Source organism: Alosa pseudoharengus, unplaced genomic scaffold (assembly GCF_046254945.1).
Source record: "Alosa pseudoharengus isolate Yale_2024_CS ecotype anadromous, Long Island Sound unplaced genomic scaffold, YU_APseudo_1.1 YU_APseudo_1.1_scf_23, whole genome shotgun sequence".
Classification (NCBI taxonomy): Eukaryota; Metazoa; Chordata; class Actinopteri; order Clupeiformes; family Clupeidae; genus Alosa; species Alosa pseudoharengus.
Window position 1 is genome coordinate 12,466,969 of NW_027468685.1, and position 16,084 is coordinate 12,483,052.

Here is a 16,084-nt window from a genome sequence, read left to right on the forward strand (position 1 = left end):
GAGAGAGGATTTGTCCGTGTGGCTATGTGTGTTAGGAGGAGCACCGTTTGATGAACTGTCAGCGCCCCATTTGCTAGTGGATGTAAGAGAGTTTCTTTATGGCGTGGCCCCATGGTTACTATGGTTGCTGCTGTTTTTGGTGTGTCCCATGTTTAAGAGCTCCGTTACTCTGCCTGGTTATGTCCTATTCTGCATGTTTACACCGCAAGCAAACACTGGACCCACTTTAGCAGCCATTTAAAGACCTATGGCAGGCTCCTGTGTCTAGGGAAGGGAGGGGAGGTGAATACAAAGCAGACACCGAACAGCTGAAGTCCCCTTCCCTTCCCTGCCACACCACCCCATCCGCTCCCCCTGGGAGCTTAGGGTTTGGTCGCCTTTCCTTACTGAGCTTGGTGTGAAATCTCAGCACCTCCTCTTCACTCCTTTCCACCACGCCAGCTATGCCATGAGGAGAAGAAACACAGAGCCCTGAAACAGGGCTAGTTACAAGGCTGATTCTAATCTAAGGGGTTTCAAGTTTAAAGGGCAGGAGAGTGGCCAACCCCAAAGGCCAAAGGACAGAGGTTAAACGTATATTTAGCATATAGGCTTAGCACATAGATATTGAAGTGCGGGTGGAATATGTTGTTAAATGTAACTTTTACGGTGTTTACTGCGAATGAAGGCCTTAACGTGTTTATTAGTGATCTTAGGACTTCATGACATGTGACTAACCAATTGATGAAAGCACCTTATCAAGTCAAAGTAGTCTTAATGCAGTTCCTATCTATGTGTAGGCCTACACTTAATTTCAGTTGATTGTGTCCTTAGTGCTGCTTTAAATTCAACAGTAATTTAATGCAGCATTTAAGGCAATAAAATATTATCTGCAGCATACATCACTGACAACAACATAAGGTTTGACAATAATAAGATGCTCAGAAGTTTGAATAACAATTAACTGAATGTTAGAAGAGATCTCTTCTCTTTTACATTAATAATTCCTCAATATTGATGTTCAAAGTTGTATAACCGATAACATAAATAAGGCTATATGTTAAAGACGGCCGGTGTTCTCTTTTAATGGAACCTCCTCCCATTTTCTGTCTATATTTATGATATGAGTTCCGTGGTGACATTGGCAGAAAGAAGTCCTCTGAGAGTTTGAGTCTCTCAGCATTGTCCAAGCATGTGTAATGAGTGTCACTTTTAGACACAGGAGAATGTGTGTGAGTGGTGTCTTGATTTCACAGGCAACAGTAAACCATGGTTGGGGTGCAACTGTACGACATCTGATGGAATGGTAACCATAGAGCCAATAGTTCAATAATCACAGAGGGCCGAATGCCAGTGTGTGCAGGAAACAATAAAAATTTTAGTTTACGCTGCACCATTGCCTATACTGATGAAACATAATATACTGTAATTGTATACTGTTTCAGATTTTCTCATGCCACAATTGTACATCTGATGTGCCTACGGATATCATTTGTTTCCATGGCCCTTTCTTAGGTTTTAGGTTTTTTTTACAAACGTAAATGTATATAGGAAAGAGAGAGGGGATGTGAGAGAAACATACATATTATCATGTTGTGTGAGATCCTGTGTGTACGTGTACTGTATATGAGAGAGTGAGAAAGATGGAGTGTGTGTGTGTATGATTGCGAATGCTGATTCTGCCACTCAGGAGATATTAATACCTGTCTCTTGGCTGACATTGTAGTGGGATTACACTTTGTGCTGAGAACAGGCTCTGTAGCGCTGACGGATACCCCCTATCTCCTCACAGCAGCAACCCCTGAACCAGCCTCGATGCACAGCTTGCCCAGCCAACGCGCTCGTGTAAGTCTGACACAATTTTAATACACTCTCTTCTGATACAGTAACAGCATTCAGACTTTGGATATATTTGTCCCTCCCCAAACTGTGATTATGGGATGGATAAGTAGAGATACCAAGAAGCAGTAGAATTGGAACTCAAACTGAAGAGTAGGACACTTCATATTTTGTATTAATTGCTGAAAGTACTTAACAGGCTATTGTAAATATATGTATACTAAGTGGTAATGAATACCATGATAGATGATACAGCCTATTAAAGTACTTTCAGAATTGCGTAGCGGTCCTGTTGTATTAAGTTGTCTGACAGCACAGGTTGGCAAAGCACACAGAACTCAAAATAGAAAGGACACCAATTTCAGCACACAACACCCCATCTATTACTCTATGATGAGTCATAGCAGCAAGACTTAAATTCTTTAATCATTCCTGAATGACAACAGAATCTTAATCATTCTGCAACCACACAGAGACAACATCATATATAATTTGCCAAGGCAGTCACATAAAAGGCAGGAGGACACAAGGCTTCTGTGGTTGGGCTGAGTGGCACAGATAGAAATATGGCACAAGCATCAAATGTAGTCATATAATAATTAAGAAAAACACATTCAGAGATTGTGAAAAGAGTTCTCTTACAAAAGGAACTGATTCATGTCTGACTCATCTGCACGGATTCATGTGCAGGCCACTGGTTAAGAGGAGGCTATAATTCTTTTTACAATAAATCATTTCATTTCACACACTTTCATTTTCACATAATGGAGCATATTGGAAAGTAGTCCCTGATGAGCTGCGAACAGCCCAACCTGACCCTTTGCTCTACCTGTTTAAGAGCATAACTGACCTCTGAACAGCCTCTAGTCACGAGGCGTTGCTCTGTTTTTCAGTCATCGTAAGTTTATCATTTATGGCTTTCCTCCCATAGAGAGTTTTGTGGAAAGGAACGGGAGATTTTTTTCTAACCGAAATGGCTGAGTAATAATAAATAAATTAAATCAACAATGCAATCAATTTCTAAAACAATAACATCTCCCAAATCACATCACGTGCATATTACTTCAGAAATCAAGAGCTGATTAGGAATGTAAGTGTGTGTGTGTGTGTATGTGTGTGTGTGTCTGTGTGTGTGCATGCTTATGAAGTAGTCTCTGAAAGTATATTTACAGTACAATATCTTCGTGCAACATCAAAGAGCCCTACAAACCTACTTGGATCAATGTATTTCAGCCAGACTGTTACTCTATGGTCAGCTCATATAGCTACAGTCTCTCAGCACTACACTAATCCAAACTTAGCAAGTAATTTAAAGAAGTAACTGAAATGCTAGAGTTCATTAAATGATTTTGTCTCTTTTTTTCCCATTGTTGAAAGCACCGCAATGCATTTCTAGGACATCAGGCCTTAAATTCCAGGAAAAGGCTGCCTGGAAATCCAGCTTGCAAAAGTCCATCACTATCACACTTCCTGCTTTGGTACGTATCTTCTCATTGGTCCATGAATGTTTGCAGTCATATGATGCAAATATCAAAAGTAAGGTCTTTATACGCATATTTTTGTCACATATTGCCACTGATCATCAACTGTAGAGCGAAAAGTAAAATAAAATACAAGGATCACAGAGTGGATATATTGGATAACTTAATAAAGTGGATAAAATGCTTCTTTGCAGAGCCCAGAGGAACACTGACACTTATTTCAGAGTTCTACAGTCTGTCCCGTTTCTCTGGGCTATTCTGGAATGTTCTTGAATGTTCTCATTAGCAGTGAGACACCTCCAGGTCGCGGTGTTCCGCTGCCTCCTCCTCTGGAATGTCTTGCAGATCTGAAAAAAAACAATGGCAAATCATCAATAAGGACATCTGAACAACCAGTTATGTGAACTAAATAACACCATATTATTAATCAATAATGACAAAATGTAAAAACTGTCGTGTGGAACCCTGTAATATGCTGTCTTAAGGGACTACAATCACATAAATAAACTAGCTGAATTGGAACTGAGCTGAATAAACAGAACAGGGATAATTTTAGGTCTAGTTTGTGCCATTAGTGTGTGTGCTGACATAAATAGTGACAGCGGAGGGGGGAAAGGAGCCACTGTAACCTGATGGCTTAAAGTCAAGCATCTGCAGGCTTAGACTGCCCAGTGTCAGCTCGCTGTCTCTGGATCCCAAGACCTGCTGTCACAGAAGCTTTTACCTTGTTACTAGACTGACAAAGACAGGCGGCTGCCTGTCCTGAAATGCTAACCACCTACACGACCCATGGAGATAGGGAGGAGGAGGAGACAGATAAAGATGAATTTGCGAGGCAGACAAAATGGATGAGGTGTAGCTTGCTGTATCTGAGACAGAAAAAGAGAGATTGTGTGTGTGTGTGTGTGTGTGTGTGTGTTAGAACGAGACCGAGTGCCTTTGAAATTTGTGGATGTTTATTGCCTGTTCCTGAAAGTGTGTGTGTGTGTGTGTGTGTGTGTGTGTGTGTGTGTGTGTGTGTGTGTATGTTGTGCCCACACACTTGTGGGACTGTGCCTGGGAGAGTGTAACTGAGTGCCTGTGTGCATCACACATCTCCTCTCCTGACCACATCGATTAGCGTTACATAACCCAGTGAGTGGGCAGGTATTAGCATTGTGGAGAGGCTAAAGTTTAGCACATCTGAGCTCCACAGCTGCGCTGCGGAGGAACACCAACTCTTCTCCACTATGGCTCTGTCAGAGGCCAGAGCACAGACTTCCTCCATTGTTAAAGACACTCTCATTAATTTTTCGCATGTGAATCAAAGGTGCTCGACGGACTAAAAAGAGTAATATCTTTAATGTTTTGGAGCTTTTCTGATAAAGATTAATATAACGTTAGTGTCGATATAGTGTAGTTTTGCTACTACCATGTGCTGAAGTGTATTTCTTCACAAATTCTACTGACATTTTAGAAGTGATAGGTGGAGGTGTGCTCTTTATTTCAGAACATCGAAAAGAATAGCTACAGCAAGACAAGGAGAGCCTCAAGATGAATCATAGTAGGTTAAACTACTGGTGCAGATTATAGCAATAAAAGCCCTTGTCAGTGTTCAGTACATACAGTGCATAACAATGACTTATATGTCTTACTTTACAGACGCCTGTTGCCACTGTTTTACCCGTCAAGTGAGAGCTATATTTATACTCTACATTGTAATAAGCACATTGCTCACAGACCTCTTGGGCTCTCTGATCGCGGTGACAACTTCACATCGTCATCGTCTCCGTCATCATCGTCATCAGAGATAATGTCAACATCACTGCAGCCCTGCAAGCCATCCGATTGGTCCATCGATTCCTGACTGGGTAATTGGGTGTCTGTGTTTGGGTCCGTGTCACTTTCCCTGCGTCTCGGAGCCTGAAAGATGTAAAGGTCAAATGTGAATGGAGTTGACCTGTGTGTGTGTGACAAATGGGAATTCTGTGCATATAATGTTTTTAACACATAAATGCATAGATGCATAAATCTATCTACTTACAATTCACAAATTTAATATGACATCAAAGAATGTCAGAATGTCAGGAATTACTAGTACAAGTATTATTAAATGCAGCTTTTGCAGATATTCTGTACCATATAAACTTGAAACAATCAATACCACATAAATATTGGATATTGATATATAATTCCGAGTTACACAGAATTACTGCATCTCGACAGCAAAGGTCAGTTGACCCCTGACCTTCTACTCCCTGTCCTCTGACCTGTTGTGAGGCTGCAGTTCCACTGCCGTCCCCCAGGGCGTTGCTGCTGTTGCTGCTCTTGAGCTCCTTCAGCTGCCTCTCCAGGTGGACGCGGTGCTTCTCGCAGTCGCGGAGCCGACCATCAGCGCCCCGCAGTCGCACCAGCTCCTCCTGCAGCAGGCTGTGCTGTCTCTGCAGCAGCGTCAGCTCGCCCACGCCACCGTCCACGCCCCCGTCCCGCGACAGAGAGCGGACCACGCGCCCGCCGGAGGTCTCGGGGGCCATGGAGGTCTCGCGCAGGTAAAACTCTAAAATGGAGTCCTGCTTGATCACTGCAGCCTGAGAGGGAAGCCAAAGGAAAGTGCTCACTCTTAAAATGAATGTGTTGAAAACAACACAACTTCTGTTGTTTTTAACATATCTCTGTGACCAGATAGGGACAACACAGTTTGTGTTGTTTCCTTTCTTATTTGTTACAGAATATGTGTTGAAAATAATACAACTTGCGTTGAAAGCAACACAACTTGCGTTGTTTTTTAACACATCTCTGTGTCCAGATAGGGACAACACATTGGTTTTAAGAGTGCTCTATGTTTTCTTGTGACTTATACACATAACGTATTGGAGGTCATATTGTGTTGTAAGTATTTACATCAAACAAGCATCACCTTCTTTGAAGATGGACAGAGTATCTTATCAGGGTGTGTTCTATTCACATTATCATTATGATATTTAGGATCAGTCGACGACTTGGTCCTTTATGAATATAGAAGTTCTTCAGCGCATTAAAGGCTTGGGTCTTGTAAGATTTAGAAGATTTGAAATATTGAAAAAGGGCTAGAATATTTGTATAAAATAATTTAACAAACTTAACAAAACATTTTCCACTTTCTCATCTATGACTCACCTAGTTTTCTGAACGCCCTGAAGCTACCAACACAGACAAATTACCCTATAAATATTCAGTCTATGAGGCTTTCACCCCGTGGGAGACCAAGCAGTTATTATGGGATGGAAACTGACCTGAAGAGCATGAAGCTGGGTACTTAGATTCACCAACCTCTGGGACACCTCCTACAACAGACACAAACGCATACAATCACTTCTCTGTTGGATACAGTTACTCTAGCATCATGAGCAGATATAGGTTAAAGCTTTCTTTTTCACTGTAACCACGACAGTACCTCACTTGGAGTTCTATCCTCCATCTGATTGCCATTGCGGTCCTGTGCCTGTGCACACACACACACACACACATACAGAGAGAGAGAAGCACTAAGTTAAATATTAACAGTGTAATTTGCAACACACAAAACTAAGAAATTGCAAACAGTTAGTGGTACTCCTGACTGTGGTTTGCGGTTTCTGATTTGTGAGCGGACATGCTTGTACAAGTGTGAGACAGCATTTAATGGAAACTTATTCAGAGGGCATCAGGAAACAAGCAAGGTGCTGTTGCCATGGTAACATGTGGGCGATGCTACGAATTATGCAAGAGAATGAGCAATTATCTCACTTAGTTGAACAACAATTATGAAGGTCAATAAAAATAAATAAAAATAGATGGATAGATAGATAGCTACTTTATTGATCCCCAGGGGAAATTCAAGTTATATGGAAATATTGCAAGCTGATGGGAACAGATAATAAGCCTTCATCACTGTTATGTGGCATTCCATGTGGAATGCGTCCATGTGGTTTTCAAAAGTGAAAAACAGAAAACAGAATGTTTTTGTCTGTGTGTGTGTGTGTGTGTGTGTGTGTGTGTGTGTGTGTGTGTGCGTGTGATCGTGTCTTTTCTCTCACATGAGAGGCCGAGGACTCCGGAGCACCATTAATAATCACCTCTTGTCCATCTGATTGAAAGAAAAAAAGATTGAAAGAGAGAAACATGGGGAGACAAGGAGAGAAAGATAAAAGAAAAACTACTGTTAGATCTGTAGACTTACAAAAACAGAGTGCTACAGAGGCAAAAAGGTAACCCACCTCACACTTGTGCATAAATATAAACACATATGCTCACAGACACACACACACACACACACACACATACACATACACACACACACACACACACACACACACACACACACACACACAGCATATCACACTGAATTACTCACTGATAACTAGTCCTCCTGTAAAACTGTGGTGGCCATTGGTGCTGCAGGAAAGAGGCACCTCCATATTCGACCCCAGCAACACCTCAGTCAACTTATCAACTACACAGAGGAAAGAGACCTTGAAAACATCTTCTTTATTTCCTCTTTCTTTTACACACACACATAAAGTGGGATAATCCTCTTTCAGCTATATATGCATGTATGTATCTATCCATCAAATCACAAAAAAAAAATCTATTAAATCTATTTTGGGGATTTCATATTTTTAGGCTATAAGGATTCAACCCACTTCCATTGAATTATGCTAAGTTAGGCTAAAGGTGGGGACTGGGGGTGTGTTATTGCACACACAGAGAGGAGAAGGGTATGTGTCCTGACTATCCTCTTATCTAACTCTGGGGTAGACGGCTAATAAGCTAATTTTCCAAAAGTTTGTGTGTTGCTTTTAAAGGAGAATGCCCATGAGAAGACCTACAAATCTGGACAATGCAGAGATATTATGTAAATGCTTTTCAAATTCCCTGATTTGTGCCCTCCACCTTGAGATGCTGTGAGATGAGCTAGGAGAACACTAAGGGTGTTTTATTGGCAAAGGGAGGCTTTACAAAGAATTAAATGGCAAACACATATTTATTTATTTTTTTTCTTCTTCAGGGAATAAATGTCTCAAAGGTTGGGTTTTTCCTCATTATTTTCATTGTGAAACTTGGTAAAATGCCAAAAAGATCATTTTTGATGCCTCTTTTCACTCTGTGATGGGTACATACATACATATGTATGTAGGCCTATGTGTGCACACATACATGTTGATAAGTATGTGTGTATGTGCAGTATGTAAATATATTTGGTGATGCTGTCTGTCTCCTACCTTCATTGATAGCTTCAGTGAGCAGCCCTTCAGCACGGGGGGCCTGGGGCGTGTCCGCTCTGAACAGGTTCCTGCAGTTGGACGGCAGCATGACCTCGTGACCTCCCGTGACCTCAAGGAGGTCAGTGAAGAGCATCACCCGCTCCTGGAGCAGCTCCAGCACCTCGCGGTCCTTCTGCTGGATATCCGCTGGGCAGGACAGAGAAGGACAGAGACATGTGATAAGGAGGGAGGACAGGGGGAGGAGATAAAGAGGACTGATACCAGTCAATGAAAACATCAGTTTTCCCTTTAACCCTTAAAGGAGTACCGTCACACCAGTGTGACGGGAATGTTGAGAAATGAACGTTCTAAAGAATATCTGGGTTCATTGAATTCAAGATAGAATTTTAGAACCTTCAATTGTTGCGGAACTTAGAACATTCAAAAACCTACTCCTTTAAGGGTTAAATATGGCATCCGTTGATGCATGTAAGACATTTTGTCAATGTAATGATGAAAAGTACTCCCCAACTAAAAACACATTTTACACATTTACATTACATACACATTTTTGTAGATTGTTGTCCTTAAATACATCTTTGGTATTCCAGATACTCACCTTTAAGTCTACGCATTAAGGCCTTATCTTCAGTCTCTATCAGAGGGAATTCCTGCCTAGAGGGACATCTGTCAAAACAGATAGGAATTAGTGTGGGAATGTGGGAATATGTGAGTGAGTGTGTGTGTGTGTGTGTGTGTGTGTGTTGCGTGTGTGTATGAGTGCATCTGAGGATAGGCGTCCAGAGTGAGATGGCTGATGTGTTCAGGGCAGGGTTTCCGTTGTCCGGTAATTACTGGATACCGTCCGATTGAAATTGGCTAATAATCCCGCCCCCCTAACACAATCTGAATTTGAGAATAAGCCTTAAAATGTAAGCCTATTAAAGCAATACGTCCTTTGGCTATGTTTTTAAATGTACAGGCTCTACCGTTTGAAAGCTATTAAACAACACGCATAGCCTATACTGCACTTCAAATAGGAAACATTTCAAATAGGAAGCGCACGCTTAAAACGTCCATGTTAAACAACGAACAAATGAGTGAGGCGGTTCAAACATGGCCAGGCCCAGGCAGACTAGCCTTAAAAGTTTTTTCAGAGGCCAGACGCAATTGATGATGATAAATTGGTAACGTCTGAAGCCTCAGACGTCCGGTCAACTCCACCACCACCAGATAAAAAGCATAAGTGTCGGGCGTATCTGTCAGAATCATGATGTTGGAAGTGGAGTTGCCGGGTTGCGGCCGCTCCAAGACACTGTCATTCTCCGTGTACACTGGACATGCAACTGTGTTCTGTACCCAAAGCATACAGTAGGCCTATGGTTTCTCTGTCTATGATCTGCAGGGTTAGGGCCTCCTCGACGAGGAGATTGCTGGTCCGCGGATAATTTCCGGCACAATTAAACGGTATCATTGAGCTGCGGACCGAAAGAAAAAGAAACGAAACATTTCCCAGAATAGAAAATATTTCTTAATTTATTGTTATCAAATAAAGAGGCATAGCCTTAGGGGGTAGTGGTGTGAGCGCTCATTCTTGTGTGTGCGCATCTGTGCAAGTTAAACAGTTGAACCACTGGAGATAACGTGGGTAGCAGCAACAAACAACGTAGCCTTTTTAAAACAATGAACGAAGTGGACTCTTGCTGTCCATGAAAACATAGATACTGGCTAGATCTTGTTAGGCATGTTTACGTAAGTTAGGCTAATGAACATGTTGCATTCTATTCAGCCTGATTATGTCATTCTTTAAGATACATAGCCTGTCTCCAGTTTTCCTCAACTTGACTAGGTAATTAAGAAGCGATAATAGGATATTTGACCGGCATATCATCAAAATGTCCGGAAAACGAAACCTCTGCCGGTCACTTTGACCGGCACCATTTTTTCCTAGCGGAAACTCTGGTTCAGGGAACCCGAGGGGTGTGAACTGTATGAACAGTATGCATTGTGGTTGCCTTAGTATACTCAGTGAAATGAGTAATGTTAGCTTGAGGGCAGGTATATTTACAAAGTAGGTGTTCTGCATAAGTGGATACTGCACTATGTTGAGTGGCCAAATACCGTACTCAAATGTTTAATACAGAGATTGACGCTTTGGACACGTTGCTTTTTGTAAGAAGCCTATCCAAGTATCTATGTGACCTATGACACCTTTATGTGAGTGCCACTCTATGACACCTTTATGTGTGTGCAAGTGTGTGTGTGTGTGTGTGTGTGTGTGTGTGTGTGTGCGTGTGTGTGTGTGTGTGTGTGTGTGTTTGTATGTGTGTGTGTGCGTGTGTGTGTGTGTTTTTACCTGAGAACAGCTTGCTGTATGTGGCGTATCCAGGTGTTGCGGTCATCTTTGGAGGCGGCATGAAGCTCATACATTTCTGGGGGGCTGGACTCACTGCTGATGAGGAAGAACCCTCGCTCCTGATTGGCTATGTCCCTCACCAGGAGATTCTGCAAGGAGACAACCGCTGGCTTGTCCTGAAATAGACAAAAAGGGGGAGGGGAGGGGGGAGGGGGTTGTGTGATTATAACCCCAGGTGAGATAAAACATTGTTTTTTGGGTGTCTTTCAAAGAAACAAGATGTTTGCGTACAGTCCTGATTTATCTTTGATAGATAAATCAAAGAGAGCTTATGATCACAAGACTGGCAGCGAGACAGTCAGATAGACAGGGAGTGTGTGTGTGCGTGTGTGTGTGTGTGTGTGTGTGTGAAAGAGAGAGAGAGAGAGAGAGAGAGAAAGAGAGAGAGAGATTTTGTACATACCAGGCAGGGAAAGATGTATCTTTGATCTTTTTCTTGCAGGAACACCAGGATATCTGTCATCAGTAAGACCTGTACATCTACATATACAAACACATATTCAATTAAAAATTATAATTAGTTGAAAGATGATTTTCACAAAACCGAACCCCAACATGACATCTAGACATACACAACCATTCTCCCTCCCACACACACGCATACACACACACACACACACACCTTTGAGCCTGGAGCCGGGGGTTTTCCACAGCAGCGTGCCCTCGTGGATGAGGCGTCGGCGCGACAGCTCGGCAGGCCTGAAGAGGGCGCCAGAGCGCAGCTTGGCCTCGGCGCGGGGGTCTAGCCGGGCCTGGAACTCCTGCAGCCGATGCGTGCGCTCCAGCTCCAGCACTTGCTCGTCCACCGAGCTCAGCAGCTCCCGCAGTGCAGCCAGTGCCTGGGACAGACTCTCCGCCTCCTCGGGGCTCTCTGGGGGGGACAGATCGTCCGTCAGTCACACACTCAGCACCAGTGTAAGTGTACATACACATACACATACACACACATACACACACACACACACACACACTCACACACAAACTCACAGAACAACACACACACACACACACACACACACACACAAACTCACACACAAACTCACACACACTCACACACAAACTCACACGACAACACACACACACACACACACACACACTCACACACAAACTCACAGAACAACACACACACACACACACACACACACAAACATATGCACCCATCGCTGTATGTATGCAAACACACTTATATGCACAACACATACACATACATACAATGCACAATTCACAACACACACTGGTATCCAGATGCACACTTCCAGAGCTCGTTCGGTCCTCCTCAAGTGCTCTCTAGGTCCTCCATATTGTGAAAAGCCAAGCTAATGTTGGCCTCTCCATTAGAAACTGAAGGAAGTCACCATAGAGAGCACTTGAGGAGGCATTTGAGGGGCACAACACTAGCCTATTTAGTACACTACAACCCATCATACTCAAAGCAACAGACAGATATCAATGTGATACTGACAACACAGAGATAGGACAACATTCCACTTTTTTCATTGTTCTCCCTGTTACTATGGTGACTGCTCACCCTTAGTGTTGTCGAGGATACGCTGGACCAGGACAGGGTATTTGGTGATGCGCTGGGTGACCAGGAGGATGCACTCCTGGTAACCATGACGACGCAGGAGAGGACCCCTACCGACTCGCTGTGAAAGAGACAGCCATGAGGTGAGAGTAGGAGGAGGAGGAAAGAGAGAATAAAAAAAGGGAGAGAGAGAAAGAGAGAGAGGTGATTGAGAGAAAGAGCAGCGGAATGTGGAGGGCATGGGGGAGTACATTTCTCGCGGCATTCAAGCCAGTCGCAGCAGATTTACAAGCCAGAGGGCTTGACCAGACGTACACTTAGCCCCTTGGAAAACCCATGAACCGGTTAGTGAGTTCATGAATCTTTTCTACATGCGCACGAACACACACACACACACACACACACACACACACACACACACACACAGTGTTGACTTTCCACCCACTCCTCATATATTACTGTCCATTTATTAACCCACCCACACTTATCCTATCTGTCCTTCCTTCTCTCTCTTTCTCTCTCCTCTCTCTACCTCCCTCCTTTCTCTCTCTCTCTCTCTCTGTCACTCACTCCATCTTACTCTCCCATACTCCCTCTTCTCTACACAAACTCATTCCATTCTCTCTCACCCAATCCTGACCCCCCCCCCCCCCACACACACACACACACCGTGTCTACATCACACCCAGATGAACCGCTGGTGTCTCTGTTGGAAGCCAACGGAAGCTATTCAAAAGGTTAGTGCACACAGTGCATAGTCTATCTCTCTCTTTATTTCTCTTTTTTTCTCTGTCTCCCTCTCTCTCTCTCTCTGTCTCTCTCTCTGTCTTTCCACACACACACACACACACACACACACACATATACACACACACACACACACAGACACACACACACAAACACACAGTGTATGTCCCTCTGCCCCTTACCCGTATAAAGTACTGCAGCCTCTTTTCTCGGGCAAACAACTCTTTGTAGCGCTTCACTGCCTTCAGGTGCCGACTGCAGAACTCTGCGTATGTCTTCCTCATCTCATCTGCAGTCTGCCCTGAGAACTGAACACACACACAAACACAAAATATCACATCAAACACACTACACCTCTAACATATCAGTGCACAAATTTGTAAAACATAAATATAAGACCACACATACTCACATTTATACTTAACTACCTGTTAACCACACTCACTCACACACACACACACTCAGATACACACACACACACACACACACTCTCTCAAACACACACACACACACACTCTGACACACAGACAGACACACACACACACATAAACACACACACACACACTCGCACACACACACTCGTGCACACACACACACACACACACACACACACACACACTTGCACCCACACGCACCCACACACTTGCACACACACACACACACACACACACACACACACACACACCTGATCGAACAGGATGTCCCCCAGCTGGTGGATGGTGAAGTTGTGCTCGCTGCCTGGCTGCAGGCAGTGGTTGCGGCGCAGGAGCAGCTGGGCCAGAAAGCGGCGGTGCAGGGCCAGCAGGCGGTCCAGGCAGGGGAAGAGCACGTTGACCGTGCCCGGCTCCAGCTGCACCTCCTCCAGCATCCCCCGCCGCAGCACGCCGTCCATGATGCGCAGCGTCCGCAGGTGATGCATCTCCGTCTGGATCAGCTCTGACGTAGTGGGGGGACGGAAGATGGACAAAGTGGTGGAAGAGAGACAGAGAGAGAGAGAGAGAGAGAGAGAGAGAGAGAGAGAGAGAGACAGAGAGAAAGAGAGAGAGAGGGGTGAGACAGAGAGAAAGAGGAAGAGAGGGAAAGACAGGGTGTTACAGGACATAGAAGAGAAATGAAACAAGTTGATGTTACTTAAGGAAAACTGTTGATGGATGATAGTCTTCAATTCAGAGTTTTTTCTTTGTGTCTTTAAAGGGCAAATGCACAGACAGGCTATATCTAGATGACAACAGTTAAAGGAACTGTGTGATTTTTGCACTTGTTTCCAATTGAGCAACAGACTGTCAGCACATATGTTTGTTCACATACAGTAAGTCACATAAACAAGTAGTCATTTTAAAATGAACTGGGTTTTAATCCTTTGATGATATGAAAGACTGTAGCTTTTCTTACCGTAAATGACATCTTGTCTCTTGATGACATCTTTGCGGTGAGTCTGTAAGTAGGCGGAGTCAACAGCTGTACTCCACGAATCAGCTTCAAAGTCCCGCCCCTCAATCTCCATCTCCTCCAGCATAGACGTGTAATAGGTCTCTCCTGAAAGAGTGGACGAGGCATACATTGTTTGTTTGTCTAATTTGTCTGTTTATGATATAAACAGACACATAAACTTTATGTGGTTCCACTGTGCACAGTATGCTTGTGTGTGATAGTTTTGTGACTTTCATGTATATGTGCAATTTTATATGTGCAGTATCTTTGGAGTTTTCTATGACTGGATCATGGAAATATGTGGATTTGTGATGAATGGGTATGTATATGTATTTGTTTGTGTACATGTTTGTCCATGTGTGTGTGTGAGTGTGTGTGTGTGTGTGTGTGTGTGTGTGTGTGTGTGTGTGCATGTGTGTGTGTGTGTGTCTCACCCTCATCATTAAGAGACTCCATAGACATGGTTCTGCTTCTAAAGTTGAGTGAGTCTGTTGACTGAGAGAGAATCCTGCGCAGTCCCAAAGGATAGTCATCATTCATAGTCCTATATACACATGTGTGCACAGACACACATAGCACCACCACGACAGCCATCACCATGCACACAAATACACATCACATACACACACACACACACACACACACACACACGCATGTCACACATGCACATTCATACCAATGCACACATACACAATACACCAACATACACACAAACGCATGCAAATAGACAAGACAAACAAACAAACAAACAAAAAAAGAACAAAAATCATAGTGAGCAAGCATGTAGAGACTTATCAAGCACAATAACACAAAAACAAACAAAATATGAAAAAAACTTAACAACACGGGCACAATTGTGCAACAAACACATTACAACACTAAACAACCAAACACAAGCCTGCTGGGGAGTTTGCAACAGTACCACAACAGTGTTACAACATTTGAAAGATATACTAATACTAAGACATCTCTTCCTTTAAACACTAGTGATAATCATATGGAGACACAAGTACAGAGAGGAAGACATACATGCACAGGAAGTAAAAGTAGTAGTAATTGTACACAATATGCTGAGGACTGCATAGAGCTTATGTGCATCAAGTATGAAACAATATGCAACGAACGTTTGAACGTTATATACCCTTCAGCAACAAAAAAGCTACTGTACTTTACTGTAATGAAAACTCTGTCTACTTCTCGATATCTGCCACCAGCCTATAGCAGAAGAGCCTTTAACTCACCCTGCAATGTTATTGGTGGAGACGCTCTTGGAGATGGAGAGGGTGGAGCGTCCGCGGCGAGAGCCCAGCAGTGATTGGCGGAGGCTGTCGGACGGGTAGATGGCCGAGCTGGGCCTCTCCCTCATCAGGGTACCTGTGGAAGAGAGGACACGGAGGATGGATGGAGAGATGGAGGGACGAGAAACAAAATGGTGGACGGACAGGAACGACACCAATTGAACACG

The 16,084-nt window shown here is 43.5% G+C and overlaps 1 protein-coding gene across 2 annotated transcripts in view; it reads right to left on the minus strand.

Annotated features, from left to right (window-relative positions):
* Positions 1-2,226: 2,226 nt before the first annotated feature.
* The window catches only part of arhgef2a (Rho guanine nucleotide exchange factor (GEF) 2a), a 38,516-nt gene continuing 24,658 nt past the window's right edge, over positions 2,227-16,084 (minus strand). For both annotated transcript variants that reach the window (XM_076301575.1, XM_076301576.1), the window contains 18 exons: positions 15,861-15,993; positions 15,054-15,163; positions 14,581-14,724; positions 13,874-14,124; positions 13,371-13,496; positions 12,445-12,562; positions 11,539-11,787; positions 11,320-11,396; positions 10,857-11,032; positions 9,120-9,187; positions 8,519-8,707; positions 7,651-7,749; positions 7,334-7,383; positions 6,712-6,759; positions 6,551-6,601; positions 5,549-5,866; positions 5,021-5,201; positions 2,227-3,646 (listed from right to left, as the gene is read on the minus strand). In XM_076301575.1, coding sequence (XP_076157690.1) covers positions 3,582-3,646; positions 5,021-5,201; positions 5,549-5,866; positions 6,551-6,601; positions 6,712-6,759; positions 7,334-7,383; positions 7,651-7,749; positions 8,519-8,707; positions 9,120-9,187; positions 10,857-11,032; positions 11,320-11,396; positions 11,539-11,787; positions 12,445-12,562; positions 13,371-13,496; positions 13,874-14,124; positions 14,581-14,724; positions 15,054-15,163; positions 15,861-15,993 — 2,453 coding nt within the window. In that variant the 3' untranslated portion in view covers positions 2,227-3,581. The remainder of the gene's footprint in view (positions 3,647-5,020; positions 5,202-5,548; positions 5,867-6,550; positions 6,602-6,711; positions 6,760-7,333; positions 7,384-7,650; positions 7,750-8,518; positions 8,708-9,119; positions 9,188-10,856; positions 11,033-11,319; positions 11,397-11,538; positions 11,788-12,444; positions 12,563-13,370; positions 13,497-13,873; positions 14,125-14,580; positions 14,725-15,053; positions 15,164-15,860; positions 15,994-16,084) is intronic.